Raw genomic sequence first — 24,404 nt, forward strand, 5'->3', positions numbered from 1 at the left:
CAAAATGGCCAAAATAGACTTCACTTTACTTTAAATTTTTGTGACAGAATTGCTCCAAAAATATTTTGTCCTCGGGTGAAAAAGATGGTACGTGAAACAACAAAAAAGCCTCTACATTAGTGTTTGAGTTGATGGATCTGCATAATGACATTACTCATCTGTTCGATGAATGTCCTTAAGTAAAGAGTGTATCGGGTTCTTGAACAAATATTCTCAAATCTTAGGTGATTGAATCAACGTTAAAGGCACACATTGGACTGTAGATACAATTTTTTTTTAAGGAACACATTGAACTGTAGATACAAAAAATTTCTTAATGTAAAATATTTCTTAATAACAATCGATGTGAGACATATTTATCAAAAATGAAAAAAAAACACTTAGGAACAACTGGTCAGAATTAACGACTGTTAGCATGTTACTTTTTATTTCTTATAAAAAAATACTTGACGTTAGTATCACAAAAACAACATCCAGGTCTTTGTATTTTAGTCAAACATTATAGATGGTCAGAATTAAGAAAAGCACAATCCATCCGTTTTAATTTCTTTTTATTAGTTTTTACTAAAATAGCGTCAACCCAATAATTTTATCAAGACATGTACTGCTTAATTCATGTATAGTCTTAAATATTAATTATCTAGTGGAAATTTTTTTCGTCCAAATACAAAGTAATGTATTGGAAAAAGATACAGTTTATACCAAAATCCTGTTTTTTTCCAATGAATATCGTTCTCGTCCACCCTCTTCAAATGCATCATCAGCCGCAAAAACAATTTGATGAAGCAAGTACAAAAGTATAGATAAAAGCTTTGTTGCGAAGATTGTATATGCCCTTGATAGTTTTCATTATATTGATCCTAGCAGACACACAAATTTTAATCAATACGTTAAAATATCGTAAAAAGACATACAAAGGATTTAACAAAACATCGAGTAGATTTTAGAGTTTCAAAAATTCAGCAAATATATTTGCCCGATTAATAATTTAAAAAGGCGGCCTAAAACTCAAAATCATTAAATTTATGAAGCCAACCAAATCATAGTAAATGTCTCGCTTCTCAGGTGATGGCATCCGGATGCTTGCATTTCATTATTGGACCCCCACTGGCTTCTTAAAAACTATAATGATGATTCCTATTTGAGCATAATGTTGGTACACCACTATATATAAGCTCTAAAATTAAAAAATGCGTCGACCATATCCTAAACAAAATTTAAGGATGATATTCCCCTCCATGAACAAATATATAAGAAATGTACTAAACTATCTGTTGAACTTAAGTTTGCATATCTGAAAGTATTAAAAACCTAAAGACTGCGCAAGTACTGAGCTATGTTTTCCGTCTCATTAATGTCTTTCTCCATAAAGATACCAAGAAGAGAACTCCAAGACTGGAACTTTGTGCAGCCTAAGAAAGCAAAAAGAATGTGCCATTTGAGCCTTGTAGATAAGCAAAACAAATAAAAAAGAAATGATCTAGTAAGTGATATTCTAATCGACACTTTGTTGGCAGTGAAGTTAAAGGGACTAAAATATTTCTAGCTAGACGATAAAATCTAACGTCAAATTCCTAAATTTAGGCAAATAACTAAAGTACATCAGGTTTGACTAAGTACTGTCAACAAATTCTTTTGAGTTTTTTCTGTTCACTTGAATCTTCAAGAGTTATATAACATTCATTACATCTAAAGGAAAAACACATATAAGCAAAGACCAATTGTAAGGATTTTCCTTATTGTTCTTAATATCTACTTCTCAACCGACAAAAGAGAGAAAAACAATATCTCTAAGACATGTTCTAAAACAGCACGTATGCACTAATTTTTTTCTTTCTCAATCAATTAAACCTTGTTCCCTTATGTCTGCACATCATTGTTTGCTTGAACATGTTAACATGCTAGAAAAATAAGTATACCAATTTCTTGACATATATGCTCAATTTGAAGCTTACCTTGAAAAAACACACCACCTATAGGTGGATGTATCGATAACTGCAGCGACTTCCTCGAGGAGTGTCAGCTGCACCCATTAAAAGATAGGTTAATTACATAATAGAACTTGCAAGGATACAAAATCCAGCAAGAAATCAAGCACAATTGATAGATAAACATCCATTTTAAATTTATCCCTTCAAGATTTCAAACAGAAAGCATATACTGCACTCTTCTCTAATCGAATGTGAATCATCACTCGCTATACTTAGAAAAATGATTACAATTTAATTGGTTTAGGCATTAGAAAAAAACATAAGTCATTGTGAAAATTTCAAGAATCGTGTGATAGAGTCAAGACGACTACTTTGCTGGATCTTCGTGTAAAATGGAAAAATGTTCACTGAGACAAACTCTTCATCAAATGCTTGTTATAATGCATTTTAGCTAGGAGATCACACCTTAACTCTCAACAGTAAACAACTTACTTATGTTGAATCACAATATATCATTCATTCAAACGAAAGTATGGTAGGTTTACCAGATGTCGGCCACTGTCATCAACGAAAACCTTCTTCATTACTGGAAGGGCAGTCGACCCAGTCAAATCAACAAAAACCCCACTATTGTTGATTTAAATTTTAAACTTTAATTTGAAAGAATCACCAAATTCAATCATCGCATAATCAGAATTCGAAACTTATAAAAGGGTAAGAAATTAAAATTTTATTATATACCTTAAATTTTTTGTCTATGAGATTCTTCCAATGTTGAGCATCTAATACAGGGAAAACAACCCCTAAAACATCAGTTCGTTTAGATTTTAACTTCTTTAGAGATTCATCTACAATTTTCTGCCAAACCAAATTAAACTCAGATCGTATTCATGTTTTTATCTTCGAATCTCTATTTTACTTGCTCAAACTGGCAGTCTCAAGAGAAACGTCGAAGAAGAGTACTAATAGAAGAACCCATGCAATTGGAAATCTAGAGAGAATAAAAGACTAACCTGGAACTCGAAAGAAGAAGAGTGATCCGAAGAGGATCCAGATAACAACGAAGACTTTGAAGTAATCAAACCTAAAGTCTGGTTTATGAATGTGGTTCTATGTATCGATAGGGAGAGTCAGGGAATTTAATTACGATGAGAAAGAAGGGGGGGTATTGGTTAACATACGTTACAGATGTAAAGAAAACCGATTCTTTAATAGGGAGAGTCAGGGAATTCAATTGCGTCTTAATTGCTCAAAATACACCTCTTCCTTACGCCCTAATCCAACCGCTGGGAGCATCTCACGTTACACACAGGCTACAGCCTTGAAAATAAAACGCACGGAAGTTTCCCAGCCGTTTCAAATTCCGCAATCAATGTGATCTTTGTAGAATATGTTTTCTTTGCCGAACGGAATGTAATCTTCTTTAAATCTCATAAACACCGACCGTTTCTATTTTTTCAATCAATGAAATTAAACCCAAAGGAATTGAAGAATCACGATTTGCTATAAACCCATTTCAATAGAATGAAACACATACGCTTCAAGCATTTGTCAAATCTTGGTAATCCAGGTATCCTAAATTAGGTTTTTTATTATTTCTTTCCCCAATTTTTTGTTCTCATTCGAAACTGAATTAATCTTTTGATTTTTTTAAAAGACTTGATTTGATTCAAGTAATATTACATGTTTGTGATAAATTCATTTTACAACATATCAATTTGCACCCGTTGAGTGCTGACCAATCCATTAAGATGACATAACGTGGTCAGGGAGGAGTCTTTGAGTTAGATAGGAAACTCTTGGACATGGTTCCAAATGAGCCTTTAATTTTTGCCATAGATAATGTTAATTTTTATTTTGTTTCGATCGATTGTAGCGTTATTAATTGTGTAGTGTGTTCGAGAGCATGGGAACAAATGATACAAATGTTAAAGAAAGAGAAGTATTTGTGGCAGTGCTTCTGGAAAAATGCGCGGTCTGTAGGGTTGGTGAAGCTTGAAGGAGGATGATGTAGATACACTACTAGTCGCATGATTGCATCTTCGTCCTTGAGATCTTGGCGTTGCGGTAATTATTGAACTTTGAATGTGATTTATACCATATTTCGGCATTCGCACAGGTTTAGCTACAACTATGTTTAGACAATCATCTTAATATTGAATGTTCTTCCCAAAATTAATCTAAATTTTCTGTACAAATTAGATTTTCTTTTTCCTTTATGAGTAATAATATGAGAAGTATCTTTTTTAATCAATGTTTATGAGGAATTCATTGTGGGCGTTTTGTAGGTAATCAACATCGATGTACGATCTTTAAAGAAGCATTAGAGAAAAGGTAAATATCCAGGAAACTTTATGTTTTTACTTCACACTTGATATTTTGTAAATTGCTCCTTCTCACAATTAAATTATTAGATTTTAAACTCATATGAAGAAGGAACTTGGTCCCTACAGTATTAGTTGATATGTGAGTATTTTACTCTACTCATTTGTAGGAGTCTGAAAGCATTTGAAGATGCAAATATGACATTACAAAAGCAGCTAACAAAAGTGCATTTCTCTGAACTGAAATATATAATAGACTGAGTTTTGGAATCGTTGAAGCTGATTTTGAAGAACAATTAAGACGCAATTGTAACGGAAAACATAAATCTGGGAAGACGTCGGATGAGGGCTTAAAAAGGAGATGCATTTTCAGCCGAGATTTGTCTTTTGCATTTCGTAGCATTTTGAGCGAAATATGAACCGTCGATCGGTTTAAAAATTCATCTCGGGCCCGTTGGATTGGGCCAAAACCATTTGTTTTTGTAAGATAGACTAGAATATGACCCGTGCTGTAACGGCCCGGGATTGGGTTGGCGTTACTGCAAAATGAGATTTCAAGTATATATTGGGTTGGCCTTACTGCAAAATGAGATTTCAGGTATATATTGATTAATGCATTCTTAAGTGATATGTGAAATTGGGAGCATTTGCTTATGTTTTTTTCTTTTTTATCCGAACAACATATGGGTCTAGCGATCACAACATTGGATTGGTCTGCAATCATATGAAAGTGGACGTTATAGTCTGCAATTTGGACCTTTAAAGTCCCAGATTCCAAGTCCAATGAGAGAGTTGTGTGTGCTAACATGATTTTCTTGGCTGCATTTTTAGGAGCTCAAGAATTGGATTTCTTTTTACAGAGCTTCCCTTGGTTCTGTGGAATGGATTATGATAATTTGAGCATTTAAATACACTCTTGTCAAACACACTATTGCAAAATAGAAATATAAAAGGTCGACCGCACATTTGCCTTCGGTGTCGGAAGCACCCTGCTTAGACCTGGCAACGGGCCGGGTTAGGGCCAACCCTTGACGGGTTCATTATGTCCAACCCTAACCCAGACCGTGGCTCCTTACGGGTTCATGTTGGTTAACCCTAACCCTAAGCGGGTTAGCCCTAACAAACAACAACAAACTAGTTAACGCAAAAAAAATATTAGGGGTAGGTACTGAGGATCGAACCTTGAACATCATGGTTAAATGGCAACTGAAGAACCACTGTGTCATGCTACGTAATATGGTGGTTATCTTAAATTTTTCCAAATTATATGTTATCAGACATTAATGAAGCCGTAAATACCCTTCCACCCACCTCCAAATCGTTATCTCTCCACTAACATCTTCTTTTTTATCCGTCTCTCATCCTTCCTCTCCCATCGCCATCTACCAACAACTTATGAAACTTTCTTCTTCACCCGATTACATTAATTAAAGTCTAGCTCTCTATCTTCTTACTTTGTAAATGGATCTGCAATTCTGCATCCACGTTTTTATTCTATCTTCTCAAAATTCTCAACTATCCTTTTCTCTCTGTTAACTTTAGATTAATTTTAGGGTTTATCTTTTAATTACTTTTTGATACGGGTATGGGTATATGTAAATTAAGCTACAAAGAAGTTGATTATAGATTCTTATTTGTTATGAAGATGTAAATAAAATTGTTGTAATTAGTTATTTTCCTTTGTTTAGAATTTTTAGATGTAAAATAGCTATTAAGATTTGGGTATTCTGGATATGAATTCACAAATCGTTAATTGGTATACAATATAACAGATCAAAATTTGATGATACTGATGATTTTTTTGATGATAAATGGAAAATCATTTTTGAGTTCTACCACTTAAACCATCAATTACACAAATCCAGGGAATTAGACGGGTTGGCGGGTCAACCCGTTTGACCCGCGGGTCTTAAAAGCTCAACCCTAACTCGGCTCTAATAACCAACAAGCCGGGTTAGGTCCGGGCTTACACGGGTCGGGTTAGGGTTGACCCGCGGGTTTGAACCCTAATTTCCAGGTCTAACCCTGCTGGTTCCAAATATATCTTTGCTTTTATTAGTGTTGTTTGATAGCACACTACTGTTTTAAAAGAAAATTTTCTGACGGACCCATAAACAAATAGTCTCGCACAAAAAATTCAAATCGCCAAACTGCATGGGCGCTGCAACTACTCTAAATCGAGAACAACCTTGTTCAAAAGGAAAAAACTTAAACTAATTATGTTCACATAATGTACAATCTAAAACTTAGCACTATATTTGATTTTATCCGTGTCCATGGAAACTGGCACTGCTACTGATTAATGCAACCACAACTGATAATTAGGAGAATAAAAAAATGCAACGGTAATTCTTCAAGCTCAGAAAAGAAGTGCCAAGTTTTTCACGGATTCTCTTGGATGATGCGATAGTAGCTATATACGTTTCCTTTCATCCCTGAGACTGAGTTGTGAATGATCTTTTAAATCACGCAAAATGGTTTTTCAATGAGATTTTATATATGTGCTCACCAACCCTGAAATTCGAATATAATATATTGACTTTCAAGAAGAAACGCAAAGCATATCCCAATACCAGCACGTAGGGGAAATGCACAGAGCCAAGATTTGCATGTAACAAACCAAGTATGAAATTTTCTTAGTTCCCAACAACAAAGAACCGCATCACAGTTGGGAGTGGCTCAAAATCTAATGGTACCCGTTAGAAATAGGGTGCACTACGGAAGTTATTTGTATCACAACCAACAAAGGAAGAAGCTTAAAATCCGACAAAATTCTGAGCAAACAAATGTACACATGTAATCAATAAGGCCACTGAAAGCAAGAAGAAGACAAAAGCACATTTGAAATCCCTAGGATGGATGTATGAATATGTTCCTCTTATCATCAACCATTTAATTACTTCCAATTGGCTGCAAAAATATTTGATGAGCAATAACAAATGGAGGCATTCATTTAAGGATCGCATATTTATGTTAAAATATAAACTTAGATACATCCACGGCTTCTCTTAGTAGAACTCTTCTGCGAGTAAAAAACTATAACAACAAAGAGTAGTCTAATCAAACATAACACATTCACTTTCTCCAATAACTCGTTTTATATAGTTAACAATTTCAACAGCAACCTACGAAGAAAATGAAAGTTCTATCATGGCGGTATAACATGTGACTCACCAAATCCAAGAGAAACACAGAAAGATACTTTAAATTAAAACCAAAATCCTAAACTAACATATATAGAGATAGTTCAAATTTACAAACTATAAAATCAAAATCCAAGATATCATGATCTCCAAATTAAAATTAAGATTAGAACCGAAATACGGAAATATAAAGCAATTTATTATAGAAATCAATTTGTTAACGAATATGTATGGAGGTGATTTTATCTGTTCTTCCATCTTCTGCAACCAATATATATATTCAAGAAATCAATTTGTTATAGAACATCCCAAACCCAAAAAGAGAGGAATCTTTCTGTTATAATGAAAAATAGGAGTTCGAGAGTAAACAAAAACAACAAAAATGCAACATGAATTAAAAAGAGACATTTACCTTGAATCAAATCAAATTTGCAGATTATTAGAAGCTTTGCAAGATAGCATATGGTTTTATCGGGCTGCTTATCGAACAATTCAAGGGATTGGTGGTGTTAATGGGTTATTTATTTTTGTAACGTATGAATAATTGATTTGATTGTTGAGGTAGAAATTCAATGGTGAAAATACTGTTGAAAAGCTGGAGGAGAAGAACTTGAATCAAACCCTAAGAAAAACGTAAAATAACAACTTGGACGGTTAAAGAATACAACATTGATTATACAACATTGGATCATGTAACGGAAATGGGAATCATTCTCAACCACGATTTATCTTTTGACATTTGAAAGAAATAATAACCGTCGATTGGTAAAATATGTTATCCTACAACCATCAGATTAGTCTAAAACCATTTGTTTTGTAAGAATGATATAATATATATATATATATATATATATATATATATATATATATATATATATATATATATATATATATATGGTGCTAAGAATCTTGCAAACAAGAGAAACCAATTCCTTATGGTCACTCCAATGCGAAACAAGTGAAACTGAAACTAAAAGGTAAAGACTTTACTAGTGCAACTATAATACCATTAACAGAATAATAGAATGACAAGGAAGGAAAACGCTAAATGATAACCTAAACCCTAACAACTTCATACTTCAATCAAAACAAACTCTTTAACAGATATGTCATGGACTCTGGTTATCATACTTATCTCACCTTTTCCCTTTATTGGTTAGTCTTTACCTATAAATGTTTGTTCATCTTCTTCTTCCCTTCTTTGCTTCCACATTTTCAAATTTTATGTCATGGGTGTGTTGATGGGTTTCAGAATCCTTCTATTTTCATTACTGGTATCTCGATTTCCGTTGGTTTTAGGTGATGATGTTAAAGTTACTGTAAAAGGTGTGACTTCCATTGGTACAATAGATGATAACTTTATATGCGCAACTCTTGATTGGTGGCCAGAAGCAAAATGTTACTATGGTCAATGTCCATGGGGAAAATCTGGCATCATGAACCTGGTATGTAACTTCCAATCTCCTTAAGCTATTTTCATCTGCTTTTCTTATACATTTCATAATTTTCTGAATGCATGTATTTTAACTTTTACAGAATTTGAATAATCCGATTCTTTCCAATGCTATCAAAGGTAAGTTTGATTAAATGGCTTCAAAACTAAAAACTTGTATGGAAATCATAACTCTGGAGCTTTTACTGAATTACAGCTTTTAAGGCCTTGAGAATCCGTATCGGAGGTTCGATGCAAGATCAAGTCTTGTACAAAGTAGGAAAAACAGTAAAGACATGCAACAACTTAGAAAATAGCACGACCGGTTTCTTCGGTTTCGCTGATGGATGTCTTACCATGGAAAGATGGGATCAAATCAATGCCCTGATGGCTGAAACAGGGTAATTTCTTATTATTCACTTGTTCGTTTTTGTCTAAGCAAAGTGAGGTATATTGTTAATAATTTGCAACTGTTGCAGAGCATTAGTAACATTTGGAATAAATGCGCTTTACGGGAGGAAAAAATTAACTGCATATGGTCTCTATGACGGTCACTGGGACTCAATGAATGCTCGTGATTTCGTTAACTACACTATCTTCAAAGGATACAAGATCGATTCGTGGGAACTCGGTAAGGATAATAAACGCACTTACATTGTGTATATCAATAACTATAATGTGGTTCATAGTATGAACTTTCATGATCCATATAGGACATGAACTTTGCGGAAGCGGGATTTCTGCACGAGTAGACGCTAGGCAATATGGGGAAGATGTCATTAGGCTCAAGAAACTGCTTAACAAACTCTACCGGCGTTTTAAAATACAGCCGAAACTGTTGGGTCCGGCAGGGTTTTACGACGAGAAATGGTTTTCTTCCTTCCTGCAGAAATCAGGACCTAATGTTATAGATGTGGTAACTCACCATATCTACAATCTCGGCTCAGGTAGACACAATCTTGTTCCTGAACCGGTCTTCATATTATTCTTGGTGTTGCATAATGCAAATGTTTCATTTGTGGATTGTTTTCATGTCACAGGTGTGAATCCTAACCTAATTCACTATATCCGAGACCCATTGTTTCTTGATAAGGTGGCTCAAACATACAAGGACCTTGAGACAACCCTTCAAAGATTTGGTCCATGGGCATCGGCTTGGGTTGGAGAATCTGGTGGTGCATATAACAGCGGTGGAAAAACAGTCTCTCATACATTTGTTAATAGCTTCTGGTGCGAAATGAAAAAACCTTTATCGCCCGATTCCTTTTCTTTTACTATCCAGTAACAAAAGTTTCAGTCTTAATACATAACTCGTTTCATTGGTTTGATTAATAGGTACTTAGATCAGCTCGGGATGGCCTCGGCCTTCAACCATAAAGTCTTTTGCTTACAAACTTTAGTCGGTGGGAACTACGGTCTTCTCAACACCACAACTATGGTTCCGAATCCAGATTACTATAGCGCGCTTCTTTGGCACCGATTAATGGGGAAGAGCGTACTATCAACGACTCACAATGGCTCTCCATACTTGCGAGCTTATTCTCATTGTTCTAAGATGAAGGTGAAGCTCTAGCTAAATTCATTTCTCTCTTTTTCTAGCTCTATATTTGAACTTCTAATATGAGTTTATTCTGTTGATTTACAGCCAGGTATTACAATACTATTGATCAATATGTCCAACTCTACTGCATTCAATGTTTCCGTTGAGAGCGACGTGAATTTGTACCCATTGGCGCAACCAGAAGGTGTAAGACCGAGAGAAGAGTATCATTTAACGCCCAAAGGTGGTTGTATTCAGAGTGAAGTAATGCTACTAAATGGGTTTCCGTTGGTCCTTACAGAGAGATTGGACATTCCTCCGATGAAACCTTTTCTCGTTGATGGTTCCTTGCCGATTAAAGTAGCTCCTGATTCAATCGTCTTTGCTACAATTAGAGATTTCAAAGCACCAGCTTGTGCATGGGCCTAAGACATTTCTTAGGGGGTACACAGCTTAGTTTTAAATAGGGATTTCATCACTAATTCCCATTGTCGAACAAAATTCTCTATGAAACCGCCTATTTTCAGAAAAATGTATTTTATACTAAAGAGAAGAATGAGTACATTATTTATAAAACCCAATATATATATCCTCGTATAACAATAAATATGACCTTATTTTTTAATAATTTTATCCATTTAAATTAGATTACCTTAATATCCTCACCCATATAATATTTTTTTATATTTCAAAATGGAACAAATTTCTTCCTCTATCACTTCACCACCATCGCTAGCACCACCACCACCACCACCAACATCAACTACCATTCCACCACCACCTACCAACCGCCACCATCACTAATATTCCACCACCACTCCTTCACCACCACCATTACACCACCACCAGTCCTCCACCAGTCCTCCACCACCACTAGTCCGTCGCCGCTACCACCACTAGTCTGCCGCCACCACCGCCACCGCCGACGCCACCACTGGTTCAAATAATTTTGTATCAACAACAGTAATTGATCCAAATAAAAAATAGAACCAACAGTAGAAATTGATCCAATTTAGGGGATCAACAACGGTGGTTGATCAAAAAAAAAAAAGATCAACAGTAAAAGTTGATCCATGTCAATGGAGTGAATTTGGCGTGAGTCGAACACGCATCATCTAACATGGAGTCAGTCATGCTACCATTGCACCACAAGTTCAACACTGGAAGAAATTTACATGATTTAAACTACAAGCATGATTATACTAATCCAAGAAAATGTTGTCAACAATAGGAGTTGATTGGATCAACTACAATAGTTGATCCCATAAAAATTGGGTCAACAACAGGAGTTCATCCCATAAATGGGATCAACAACAACAATAGATCCCATAAAAACATATAAACAATAACAAATGATCGTCACCTGTAGCTTCATAAACAACAACAACTTCAAGACCATTTTCATATCTCGATTTCACTACCGTTTTCAGATCGATTGCATAATGAATCAACTCCTTCTTCTCTTTATTCACAAAAACAATGCAAAACCCATCACAATTTTGTACCCAATTCAACTCGATCTCGAACACAGATTCAAATCCCATTAAAACAGCACCAACAGTTCCCATCACCAACTGTGACCCAAAATCGAACAGATCCTTCATCTTCTTTGATAATCTAACTCGACCCCAATCTTAATTTCATCTCAGGAACCCTAATTTCACCTTCTGGCCTTCAATCTCTCAGTTTAGATTTAACAGCAACAGAACATATTAACAAAATTGAAATTTAAAAAAAAAAAAGCACAACCGTAACGGAAAGTGGGTCATTTGTCCGAATATTTTTAAAACACGGTTCTAATGGACGAGTAAAAATTAGTATGGGTGAAATGACACAAAAAAATAGCAAGGATGAAACTGAATTCATCCTGGCTTAAACATAAAAAAATAGCGAGGATGAAACTGGATGCATCCTGTGTCAATGAAAAATAAGAAAAAATATTTGAAAACGGGCAGGATGAAACTGTTTACATCCTGGTGTCGATGGTGGTTTTTAGCTTAGGGTTAAAATCGTAAAACCATACATCTGACATGACGTCACTACAACCACTAGCGCATTTATTGAATCGTTCAACATACCTACGATAAGAATTACCAGGGTACCTTTTTTTTTTTATATACATGTGTCATGTTCCACGGCGGAACCCTTAGTATTGAACGACATCATCTTCGTACATACCAAACCCTAATTCTCATGCTATCGCGGAAAGGCATGCCAACCATGCCAGCCGCACCACTGTGCCAATGGAAAACCATGCCAGCCACATCTCCGCGCCAAGGCATGCCAACCATGCCAGCCACACCACTGTGCCAATGCCAAACCATTACTCCCTGTATTTACTAACCGCCTCATCCTTATGACACTTTCTTATAACGGGTGTAGTGTATGCCGCACGCTGTAAACCGCCAAACCAATACCCAATGAGCATCCCCCAGTTTGTGACATGCGTTATTGTCTCGAGTGTTTTCGGGGAAAACATGTAGCACGTTGTTCTTGTCTGGCAAGTTGAGCTTGGGAGACTTGCCGGCTCGGTGGTGACCTTCGACGGTCGAGATTTTGCATCTTAAGAGGAAAGGTAGTTGTTGATTATTGCAACCCTTCGTTTGGTAGCTAGTATCATGAAAGCATGATCAGTATGGCTTTAGTATGGCCTAGTTTAGGCGCGGCCAAAAGTTAGGGCCAAAGGTTTCCATGCGTTAGCTGGTAACCTTGGACGGCTAAGATCTGCACCTTAAATGAAAAAGTGGTCGTTGATTGTTGCAGGCCTTCGTTTTGGTAGCCGCATAGGCAAGGCCGGCATGGTATGGCGCGACAAGGTGGTTGGCATGCCATTGGCACATGTGACATGACATGCCTTGGCGCGGTTTGCCGTGGCCAAAACTTGGGTTTTAGGCCAAAGGTTACCATACATTATCTGGCGACCTTGGACGGCTAGGATTTGCATCTAGGATTGAAGGGTGGTCGTTGATCGTCGCATGCCTTCGTTTTGGTAGTCGCATGGGGAAGGCCGGCATGGTATGGCGCGACAAGGTGGTTGGCATGCCATTGGCACATGTGGCATGGCATGCCTTGGCGCAGTTTGGCATGGCCAAAACTAGGGTTTTGGGCCAAAGGTTACCATACATTGTCTGGCGACCTTGGACGGCTAGGATTTGCATCTAGGATTGAAGGGTGGTCGTTGATCGTCGCACGGCTTCGTTTTGGTAGCCGCATAGGGAAGGCCGACATGGTATGGCGCGGAAAGGTGGTTGGCATGCCATTGGCACATGTGGCATGGCATGCCTTGGCACGGTTTGGCGTGGCCAAAACTAGGGTTTTGGGACAAAGGTTACCATGCGTTGTCTGGCGACCTTGGACGGCTAGGATTTGCATCTAGGATTGAAGGGTGGCCGTTGATAGTCGCACGCCTTCGTTTTGGTAGCCACATAGGGAAGGCCGACATGGTATGGCGCGGCATGGTGGTTGGCATACCATTGGCACATGTGGCATGACATGCCTTGGCGCGGTTTGGCGTGGACAAAACTAGTGTTTTGGGCCAAAGATTACCATGCGTTGTTTGGCAACCTTGGACGGCTAAGATTTGCATCCAGGATGGAAGGGTGGCCGTTGATCGTCGCACACCTTCGTTTTGGTAGCCGCATGGGGAAGGTCGTCATGGTGGGTCCAAGTCCAATGGCGCGGCTATCTTGGCATAGTGGGGCCAAGGGTTTGGTACGGACGGCTTGGCATGGTGGGGCCAAGGCAAGGTGCGGTTGGCTTGGCATGGTGGGTCCAAGGGTTTGGCATGTCATTGGCGCATGGTGCGGCTAGCATGGTTGGGGCCAAAGAAAGGCGCGGTTGGCTTGGCATGGTGGGGCCAAGAGTTTGGCATGCCATTGGTGCATGGTGCGGCTAGCATGGTTGACATTCCTTGGCGCGGTAGACGTGGCTGGCATGGTTTGCCATTGGCTCAGTTATACGGCTGGCATGGTTGGCATGCTTTGGCATGGAGATGTGGCTGGCATGGTTTTCCATTGGCACAGTGGTGCGGCTGGCATGGTTGGCATGCCTTGGCGCAGAGATGTGGATGGCATGGTTTTCCATTGGCACAGTGGTGCGGCTGGCATGGTTGGCATGCCTTTGCGCGAAGATGTGCCTGGCATGGTTGGCATGCCTTGGCGCGGAGATGTGGCTGGCATGGTTTGCCATTGGCACAGTGGTGCGGTTGGCATGCCTTGGCGCGGAGATGTGGCTGGCATGGTTTGACATTGGCATAGTGGTGCGGCTGGCATGGTTGGCATGCCTTGGCGCGGTAGCATGAGAATTAGGGTTTGGCATAGATGATGTCGGTCAATGTTAAGGGTTCTGCCGTGGAACATGACACATTAAAAAAAGATACCCTGGTAATTCTTACATATGCATGCTGATCGATTCAATAAATGTGCTAATGACCATAATGACGTCATGTCAGATGTGCGGTTTTACGATTTTAACCCTAAGCTAAAAACCACCATCAACATTAAGTCCCTGCTTAGCTCGGAACGGGAGCATCGTTGCGAGGTAAGCATAAGATGGTGACAGGCTAGGACAAAAATCGAAACAACAAGTCGTGAAAAGATGGTCATGAAGGTCCGACTAACCTTTTTCGAGAGGTAAAGAGAGTTTGTGCTTCCCGTGTTGGAGTCCTTGCATAAATTGTAGTGGTGGTGCAGACCGTAGAGTGGTGAGATGAAAATAGTCGGCTTAGTCTGGCCATGCATCACCTTGGCTGGGTTAGGGAACGCGGAGGCGCTGGATTAGCGAGTTTCGGTGTTGGTGCGGCTTGAGCGGAGCTGCTGGCATTGGTCGGCTTGGAATGGGATCCGCAGGCGTTGGTCGGCTTGGAATGGGAGCCGCAGGCATTGGTCGGCTTGGAATGGGAGCCACAGGCGTTGGTCGTCTTGGAATGGGAGCCGTCAGCATTGGTCGTCTTTAAATGGAGCTGCTTGCGTTGCTCGGCTTGGAGTGGAGCTATCTTGAGTTACTTGGATGGATGACGACTGGCTTCAGTTCCGTGGAAGGATGATGACCGGCATTAGTTTCATGGGATGATGGAAACTTTGTCTGAATTAGGGTTTGGTATGCTGCAACCCTAATTAGCGCCCTTTACTAGAATCGCTGTAGAATTCTCGTACGAACTCGGATTTTGACTGTCTGCCCCTCCATTATGAACGGAAAAGAATTTCCTATCTCCCATCTCGGGAATATTTAGGTTTTGAGCTCGTTTGGGAGGCGAAAACAGCTCGACAGTAAAATTCAGGAAGAACTCAGGAGGGATGTTGCGGTCCCGAGGTGGCATAGTCGCGCCCAGTCATCCGTTTCATGGAGCAAGAAGGAGTCTTTATTTTGTTCAAACTCTAGAAACTCCGTCCACATGAAAAGAGATACTGACCTTCTTCTGTTTTCTGTTGCTCGTCCGGATACGTGCTTTCGTCTGCAGTGTCTCTCCAGTGGATTCCAAAATTTATCAAACTCCATTGCATTCTTGGGACGGATGGATGTGGTTGCGTTTTCGGTCCATCGTTTATTTTAGGTTGTTCAGTGCCTGGACCCTCTGATTGCGATGACAATATGTTGTGGATGCTTGTATTGGTCGAAATCTTCCGGAGACACTGGATGAAATAGATGAATTGGGAGACGTTTCGTTGGTGATGTGCTACTATCAAGTCTTCAAGGACTTGGTTCCAAGTGGCATCCTTCGAACCATCTTCCGAATCTTGGACTATCGTGTGGAATGGGATGTGGTGAGAAGTCCCCAGTTATGCTTCTGTTAGATTCGATGGCTTGGCCGAATATGTGAATGTATCTTTGTGGCGTGCATTTGGAGTCTTCGGTGCACATGTACGACTTCATGTTGAGAAATTCCCGCGGCTCGTAAAACTTTGACAATGATGATGTTGAAATCAGAAATAACCTGATTGAGGGGAGTGAAAGCGTCCCATGTTGGTAGTCCCCATGTGTAGCCTACTTTCATTGCATCGCTTTGAATTCACGTCCACGGGATTTGATATAAGCTTATCATACTCTTCTGGATGTAACGCTGGGGTGATCAGAATATCAAATGATGAAATATCCTAGATAGTGAAGTGGTAGGAATGAGAGAGTTATGTTTTTTTTATCATGGCACCCTCTGTTTCTTCAAGAAAATGTTTCAGCCGCGTCTCTGGAGTTATCTCATGAGTCTTTGATGGTCGTCGGGATGGACTGCGATGAGCAGTCCCCAGTCGCATTTTTCTTCAGTTTCTCAAGTTGTTTTCCTCTGAGCAGGCTTGGGATCCTCCGCGGACTTGTAAAGTGTTGAAGGCGTCTTCTGGATAGATAAGTGATGATTTTCTTGCGCTGCACCCGTGAAGAGTAGATGACCTTGTTGTGGCTATGACCTTTTGGTTGAACGTGTCTTCTGAGCTTTGACAGTGAAGGGATTCCGTGTATATCCTTAGTACCCAAGTATGGTTTACATGTTTCCATCTTGTATGGTCAGTGGGTTGACCATGATAAAAACATCACCATCGTGCGTTCGTACTGGTGATTTTGTTACTTCTTCCACGTGGAACTTAAAATATGGAGGAGTACATGTTAGTTTTGTAGTGATTACTGCTGTGGTAAAGCTCTGGCTGGTATCAACAAATGAGCGGAAACAGTTCTTGGTAGCAGATGTAATCAGAAGAGACTACATTGTCGTGGTAACAAAGTAGGTTGGCTGGAATTGTATGGGGATCCATGGAAGTAAAAGGATTGGATGGACGCGTAAGCGAGCAAACTGTACATGATCACGAGTTTTGGCGAGATGGATCAAAAGGCGACCATGACTACGAAGGTTGGCTGGTTGTGATCATGATCCCTGACATGAGGAGCGTGGTGGTACGACCCTTTGCAGGAAGAAACGGCGTTGAAGCAGCTTCGACTCTTGGAAAGGATGTTGAAACCTAAGGAGCCAAACGCTGAAGCTTCGGCTTCGGATTCTAGAGCATCTTATGGAGAGAACGCTGAAGCGGAGCGGTTGCTTGAGCGAGCGTTGAAGCGGAGCGGCTGTCGGAGCGAACGTTGAAGCGGAGCCGCTGCTGGAGGACGTTGAAATGAAGCGGCTGTTGGAGCGAACGTTGAAGCGGAGCGGCTACGTTAATTAGTGTGCTGTCAAACTGGGCACCCTTCAAGCGAACAATGGTTAGGAGTCCCCAGTTCTATCTATCAATCGTGCTTTCCAGGAGAGGTTGGGGTTTGGGAACGACTTCCTTAGTTGGAAATAGCTGCTTCCCTGATGCAGTGCGGTTGAGGGATACGAATATGTCTTGACGCTGCGCCTACATAATCTCACATAAGTGTTTCATTATAGACTGCACGATTTTGTGGGCGAAGTCCCCGGAAATGATGCAACTCCTGACAGGAAGAGAGTCTTTGTGAACTCAGGGGGGTTGCTGATTTTCGTTGCTTCGATTTTGGAGAAGTCGTTCCTGATCTTTATGTGTGATGAAATTAGATTGATGATTCCCTTCTACTGGGCGTTCAAAGGGCAACGCTAGAAGGATGCAAGCTTCTAGCGCTGGAAATATGCAAGTCTTTAGCGCTGGAAGGATGCAAGCTGCTGGCGCTAGAAAGATGTAAGATGTTAGCGCTGGAAGGATGCAAGCTGCTGGCGCTGGAAAGATGCAAGCTGTTAGCGCTGGATCGGCTTGAAATGGGCGCTGGCTTGGATTTGGTATGGTGCTGACTGTTGGCTGGGCATGGTGCGGACTATTGGCTTGGCACGGCGCTGGCTTGGCGTGGCGATGACTTGTTCTTACGGGCCCAGTTGTCTCTTTCCATACGTAGCTGAAATAGGAAATCATTTCCTTATTCAAATTCCAAAAGTGTTATGCGTATTAAAGGGGTTGGATCTCCTTTTTATCTCCTATCTTTGTTCTCACGTCCTGGTGTTTAGCGGTAGCGCGGTAGCAATAAAGTGGGCAAGCGTATTCCAGTTATATACTCCAGCGTTTCTCTTTAAATTTGTTTTCTTGTTTTGGGGCAAATCCTAGTCATAGGTATGCCTTCCATGAATCTGTAGAAATATTGTTCTTCTCTTCGAATATCACTGTAGTAGCGTCGGCTACCTCATGAATAGTGACTGGTAACCGTTATTATGCAAAGTAGGTACGTACGGCTAGGTGACTGATTCCACGAGGAACTGGGTGTTAGGGTTTCTCTGAGATCCAAAAGTTGCAGGCCAAGGTGACCGAAGGTCCTTCTGCGGACGTGGTCAAACAACAAGAAGCGGAGGTCGAAAGGCTGTCCAAAGAGTTGGAGCTGAAACAGACGGAACTCCAAATGACGAAGGATGCCTTCTTCGAGAAGAGCAAAACACCATTGAATGTCTTCCTTTGAATGCACTTATGTTTTATGAAATTCTTCTGTTTCGTTTTTATTTTTTTTATTTTTTTGAAAGGAAAATGAAAACCTGGCTTTATGGTTTTGATTTTTTGGATTTTTGGGTTGATAGACAAGTGTTACCTATGAGGGTTTTGGATTATTATTCGGGATGAACTATTTTAGGATGATGTCGTTTTTGGTTATGATTGTAAGTAACACAAACATCTCAGGGAAGATATGGAACCGTGAACGTTGTGTGTCGGTAGATGACATGGGATGAAACATAACATGGATATCGGTTTTATCATTCACGTGAAAACTTGAAATAGTAAACCATGTATTTTGTCTAGGCAAGACTTACTCGATTTTTTGGATCTGCTAACGAAAAATGAGTTAGGTGCAAGTCTGAGTTTTGTGATAAGCACCGCAATCGTGGAAAGTCCCCAATCGTCCTTGAGTCACTTGATAATCCAGTCGTCAATCCCTGGGCAGATCATTTGCTTTTAACCACTGGGAAGTCTCCAGTCGCCCCTTGTCATGTCATGACTGGTAATCAGGTCGTCTGGTAACTGAGTCGTCGATCCCTGAGCGGATATCGGGCCGTCTGGTAGCTGAGTCGTCGATCCCTGAGAGGATCGTTTGCCTCTACTGTCCTGACGTCTGGGTCGAAGTATGAGATCGAGGATTGAAAATTGACATTATAACCGAAAGACCAATCTCCCACCGTGGTCGCCAATTGTTTGAGGGTGAAAACAGTTTCTGCTGGTTTCGGTAATTTCGTGTGATGTGGGTGAGAAAAAAATCTAAAACTTAAACAATGTACTGCAAGGGAGTACTTTAGATTCGAGAGATCAATATGTACAATTCCGGCCTAAACCAAGAAATCGTCGTTCCATACTTGCTTCGTTCACAAAGTGGAGGAGAAGGGTTGGTTTTGGGGAGGGAAGCGAAGAGAGTGTAGAGACCAGAATAGTTGATTCTGGAAGAGTAGTTATTTTGTGACTTGTATCAGAAAGTGGGAATCTAACAGATGGGAAAGCTAGCAAACGTTTTCTAAGTGTTGTATGCTCCTGACCAGAACTTGTTGTTCGGTGGAAATAGGTAATGCCTATTTATACAAGTCGAAGTGAAACGTACTCTGGTCTCATTAAGAAATGGAAAACGGGTGAGTAAATGGGAGGAGGTGGTAACCGGTAACGCTTGGAATTGATGTTCCATAAAAGAAAGCGTTTAACCATTACTCCCTGTATTTACTAACCGCCTCATCCTTATGACACTTTCTTACAACGGGCGTAGTGTACGCCGCACGCTGTAAACCGCCAAACCAATACCCAATGAGCATCCCCCAGTTTGTGACATGCGTTGATGTATCGAGTGTTTTCATGGAAAACATGTAGCATGTTGTTGTTGTCTGGCAAGTTGATCTTGGGAGACATGCCGGCTCGGTGGTGACCTTCGACGGTCGAGATTTTGTATCTTAAGAGGAAAGGTAGCCGTTGATTATTGCAACCCTTCGTTTGGTAGCCAGTGGCATGAAAGCATGATCAGTATGGATTTAATATGGCCTAGTTTAGGCGCGGCCAAAATTTAGGTCCAAAGGTTGCCATGCGTTAGCTGGTAACCTTGGACGGCTAAGATCTGCACCGTTGATTGTTGCAGGCCTTCGTTTTGGTAGCCGCATAGGGAAGTCCAGCATGCTATGGCGTGACAAGGTGGTTGGCATGCTATTGGTACATGTGGCATGACATGCCTTGGCGCGGTTTGGCGTTGCAAAAACTAGGATTTTGGGCCAAAGGTTACCATGCGTTGTCTGGCAACCTTGGACGGCTAGGATTTGCATCTAGGATTGAAAGGTGGTCGTTGATCGTCGCACGCCTTCGTTGTATTATCCGCATAGGGAAGGCCAACATGGTATGGCGCGGCAAGGTGGTTGGCATGCCATTGGCACATGTGTCATGGCATGCCTTGGCGCGGTTTGGCGTGGCCAAAACTAGGGTTTTGGGCCAAAGGTTACCATGCGTTGTCTGGAGACCTTGGACGGCTAGGATTTTCATCTAAGATTGAAGGGTGTCCGTTGATCGTCGCACGCCTCCGTTTTGGTAGCCGCATAGGGAAGGTCGACATGGTATGGTGCGGTAAGGTGGTTGGCATTCTATTGGCACATGTGGCATGGCAAACCTTGGCGCGGTTTGGCGTGGCCAGAACTAGGGTTTTGGGCCAAAGGTTACCATGCGTTGTCTGGCGACCTTGGACGGCTAGGATTTGCATCTAGGATTGAAGGGTGGCCGTTGATCGTCGCACCCCTTCGTTTTGGTAGCCGCGTAGGGAAGGCCGGCATGGTATGGCGCGGAAAGGTGGTTGGCATGCCATTGGTACATGTGGCATGGCATGCCTTGGCGCGGTTTGGCGTGGCCAAAACTAGGGTTTTGGGCCAAAGGTTAGCATGCGTTGTTTGGAGACCTTGGACGGCTAGGATTTGCATCCAGGATAGGAAGGGTGGTCATTGATCGTCGCACGCTTTCGTTTTGGTAGCCGCATGGGGAAGGCCGGCATGGTGGGGCCAAGGATAATGGCTTGGCATAGTGGGGCCAAGGGTTTGGTACGGACGGCTTGGCATGGTGGGGCCAAGGGAAGGTGCGGTTGGCTTGGCATGGTGGGGACAAGGGTTTGGCATGCCATTGGCGCATGGTGCGGCTAACATGGTTAGGGCCAAGGAAAGGCGCGGTTGGCTTGGCATGGTGGGGCCAAGGGTTTGGCATGCCATTGGTGCATGGTGCGGCTAGCATGGTTGGGTCCAAGGCAAGGTGCGGTTGGCTTGGCATGGTGGGGCCAAGGGTTTGGCATGCCATTGGCGCATGGTGCGGCTAGCATGGTTGGCATGTCTTGGCGCGGTAGACGTGGTTGGCATGGTTCGCCATTGGCTCAGTGATGCGGCTGGCATGGTTGGCATGCCTTGGCGCGGAGATGTGGCTGGCATGGTTTTCCATTGGCATAGTGGTGCGGCTGACATGGTTGGAATGCCTTTGCGCGGAGATGTGGCTGGCATGGTTGGCATGCCTTGGCGCGGAGATGTGGCTGGCATGGTTTGCCATTGGCACAGTGGTGCGGATGGCATGGTTGGCATGCATGTGCGCGGTAGCATGAGAATTAGGGTTTGGCATAGATGATGTTGATCAATGTTAAGGGTTCTGCCGTGGAACATGACACATAACAAAAAGTTACCCTGGTAATTCTTACATGGGCATGTTGATCGATTCAATAAATGTGCTAATGGTCATAGTGACGTCATGTCAGATGTGCGGTTTTACGATTTTAACCCTAAGCTAAAAACCACCATCAACAGTCGTATAGCTATATAGACTTTGTGTTATATACATTTGACATTTCGAGCGGAGTTTATCTCGTTTATATATTTCTCGAAATACAAGTTTAAAATCATAGCTTAACTTCATCATCTACTTGAAGAGTTTAGTTGTAAACAATTCATTGTTGGAAACTAAATATTTAGTCAAGAAGATCATGTGAAAATTACCTTGAACATCTTACATGATTTGTGTGAGACAATCATTTGATGTTAACTTGGGAAAGTTTCATATTGATTAATTAATCAGTTGAAAATTACTTGAAGCTAGTGGTATGTGTTAGATTACCATTGTTGTCTTCTAAGGATGTTTCAATGATTAAATAAGAGTTTTAGAACTACTACCAACGTCTGGATACAACACAGTATGAGTACCTAGCATGCAAACTGTGAAGTACTAGTTCAGGTCCAGAACTCTTGTTTGTGACTTGTGTTTACGAACTATTTACCTGTGATAGGTCCGGAACTGTGGTTTGCGAACAATGTTTGCGAACGACAAGACTATGCAAGGTCCAGAACTATGGTTCGCGTACTCAGTTTGCAAACATAGTGGTTTGGTTCTAAAACCGGTAAGTATGACAAATCAGACTCATGAACTGAGGTTTGTTTGCGAACTAAATTCCCTGGAACTTTAATGAATTAAGGAATACGAACTTTCTTTGAAAACCGTGGCATTATGTTCATGAATTCGTTCTTGTATAAGTAGTTTGTACAATTACAAACCAAACCAAATATGCTTTAAATTGTTCATGGATATTTCTATGAGATAGTGAACATTTGAACAACTCTATTGAAGCAAATTTAGATTCATTTTATTATCTCTCATGATGGATTGATTATCATATTTGATCTAGAAGTGTTAGATGAATATGGCTAAGCTAATAGTGTTCATATGGCTAACTTCGGTTAATTTTTATTGAGCCAACTTGTTATACACGTTTAGGTACGGTTCACCCATATTTAAATACAAGTATATTTCATTTGTGTGTATCAAGCTAATATATACCATCTAACGGTGCAGATTGATTGCTTGTTTTCTAAGCAGACTTAGCTTGAATCTTAAATCAGGAGTTCATTTAACGGTGAATATTAATTGCTTTGTTACTAAGAAACCCTGATTCAAAATACTATATAAGGGAGAACTATAGCATTTGGGAAACCTAATCCTGACACTCTCGTGTGTCCTAGTTGCAAACTATAGTCCATTCTCCATTAACCTAGGTTTACAGTTCTTTTGAAAATCACTCTAGGGTTAACGACTTGAGGACTTCATTTGGGATTCATGAAGCCAGGTCCAATTATTTTCTCTGTAGTTGTGTATCCTGATCTTACTTTTTTTATCGTATTGAGTTTAATCTTCTCTAAGATTTTCTCGAGATTTATCTCTGATAGGTAAGATATAAAAAGTAATCACAAAGTTATTCGTCTCAGACTCTTGTGATTCCGCAATAACTTCTTCTGTTAATCAGTTAGGTTATTGTGAGGTGACTAATAATTCTAGGATGCTCTTCAAGAGTATAAGACTGGATTATTAGTTGAGTTTCCTGTTCACCTTGATCTTTATCTTAAAAAGAAAACAACAACCAGAATAGACTTATCTGTGGGAGACAGATTTTTCATAAGTCTTCGACTTTGGGTCGTATAAACTCTTAGTTGTGGGTGTGGTAGGCATTTAAAGATGTGAAAATAAGATAATAAATGGATGCCTACAGTGATACCTGCAAGTGCACAGGGTCAAATTGTAGTAATGTGTGCAAGACAGGGTCATTCCACAGGGACTTGGGGTGTATTGAAGCATTCCTAAGCTATCAATGGGTGCAAAGCACTATGGCAGTGAGCAAGGCAAAGATGGGAAAACAGTTAACAAAGCAAAGCAAATGACAAGAAATTTAAGAACCAAAACAGCAAAGCAATATGGCAAAACAGTTAAGAACCAAGGCTGTAAGCCAAGGGCAGGGAGGAGTTTGAGCACTGATTTCCACCTTGTGTCCTAATCAAGCAATGCAATTCTAGGTTGAGTTGAAGACCTTGAGCATATAATAGAATGGGAGGAAAATCAGCTTGCTCACTGATATGCCCCTAGTATTGACTGTCTTTTGACAGCACAGTCAATCACAGGCATACCAGAGCACTGATTACTTCCCATTGCTCAAGCAAAACAGGCATCAAGATAACTATCCTAGCAATACATCATTCAACAGTGCACTAGGCTTCATCTGATCCCTAACTGAAGAACTAGAACATGTTTAACACATTAAATAACTGGAATTGAAACATTGAACATAAACAGAGCATTGAACTGAACATAA

At 40.6% G+C, this 24,404-nt stretch overlaps 2 protein-coding genes across 2 annotated transcripts; one reads left to right on the forward strand and one right to left on the reverse strand.

Annotated features, from left to right (window-relative positions):
* Positions 1 to 579: 579 nt before the first annotated feature.
* LOC113272673 lies at positions 580 to 3,479 on the reverse strand. Its single transcript, XM_026522479.1, has 5 exons — positions 3,469 to 3,479; positions 2,945 to 3,041; positions 2,673 to 2,789; positions 1,956 to 2,023; positions 580 to 860 (listed from the first exon to the last, which is right to left on the reverse strand). The coding sequence occupies exons 1-5, from the start codon at positions 3,477 to 3,479 to the stop codon at positions 761 to 763; spliced, it is 393 nt and encodes a 130-aa protein (XP_026378264.1). The 3' UTR covers positions 580 to 760.
* Positions 3,480 to 8,627: 5,148 nt separating this feature from the next.
* On the forward strand, positions 8,628 to 10,810 carry LOC113272674 (heparanase-like protein 1). Its single transcript, XM_026522480.1, has 8 exons — positions 8,628 to 8,843; positions 8,935 to 8,971; positions 9,048 to 9,231; positions 9,310 to 9,461; positions 9,544 to 9,777; positions 9,871 to 10,060; positions 10,166 to 10,391; positions 10,476 to 10,810. The coding sequence occupies exons 1-8, from the start codon at positions 8,628 to 8,630 to the stop codon at positions 10,797 to 10,799; spliced, it is 1,563 nt and encodes a 520-aa protein (XP_026378265.1). The 3' UTR covers positions 10,800 to 10,810.
* The last annotated feature ends 13,594 nt before the right edge of the window (positions 10,811 to 24,404 follow it).

This window comes from Papaver somniferum, chromosome 4 (genome assembly GCF_003573695.1).
Source record: "Papaver somniferum cultivar HN1 chromosome 4, ASM357369v1, whole genome shotgun sequence".
Classification (NCBI taxonomy): domain Eukaryota; kingdom Viridiplantae; phylum Streptophyta; class Magnoliopsida; order Ranunculales; family Papaveraceae; genus Papaver; species Papaver somniferum.

What these genes read in the sequence shown, in the direction of transcription:
- LOC113272673 (XM_026522479.1), bottom strand. An exon ending in CTTCTTCTTTCGAGTTCCAG is followed by an intron (nt 2,790 to 2,944) that starts GTTAGTCTTTTA and finishes TTGGTTTGGCAG; the next exon opens with AAAATTGTAGATGAATCTCT. An exon ending in AGGTGGTGTGTTTTTTCAAG is followed by an intron (nt 861 to 1,955) that starts GTAAGCTTCAAA and finishes TGTGTCTGCTAG; the next exon opens with GATCAATATAATGAAAACTA.
- LOC113272674 (XM_026522480.1), top strand. Translation starts at nt 8,628, where the DNA reads ATGGGTGTGTTGATGGGTTTCAGAATCCTTCTATTTTCATTACTGGTA. An exon ending in ACATTTGTTAATAGCTTCTG is followed by an intron (nt 10,061 to 10,165) that starts GTGCGAAATGAA and finishes TTTGATTAATAG; the next exon opens with GTACTTAGATCAGCTCGGGA. An exon ending in CTCATTGTTCTAAGATGAAG is followed by an intron (nt 10,392 to 10,475) that starts GTGAAGCTCTAG and finishes GTTGATTTACAG; the next exon opens with CCAGGTATTACAATACTATT.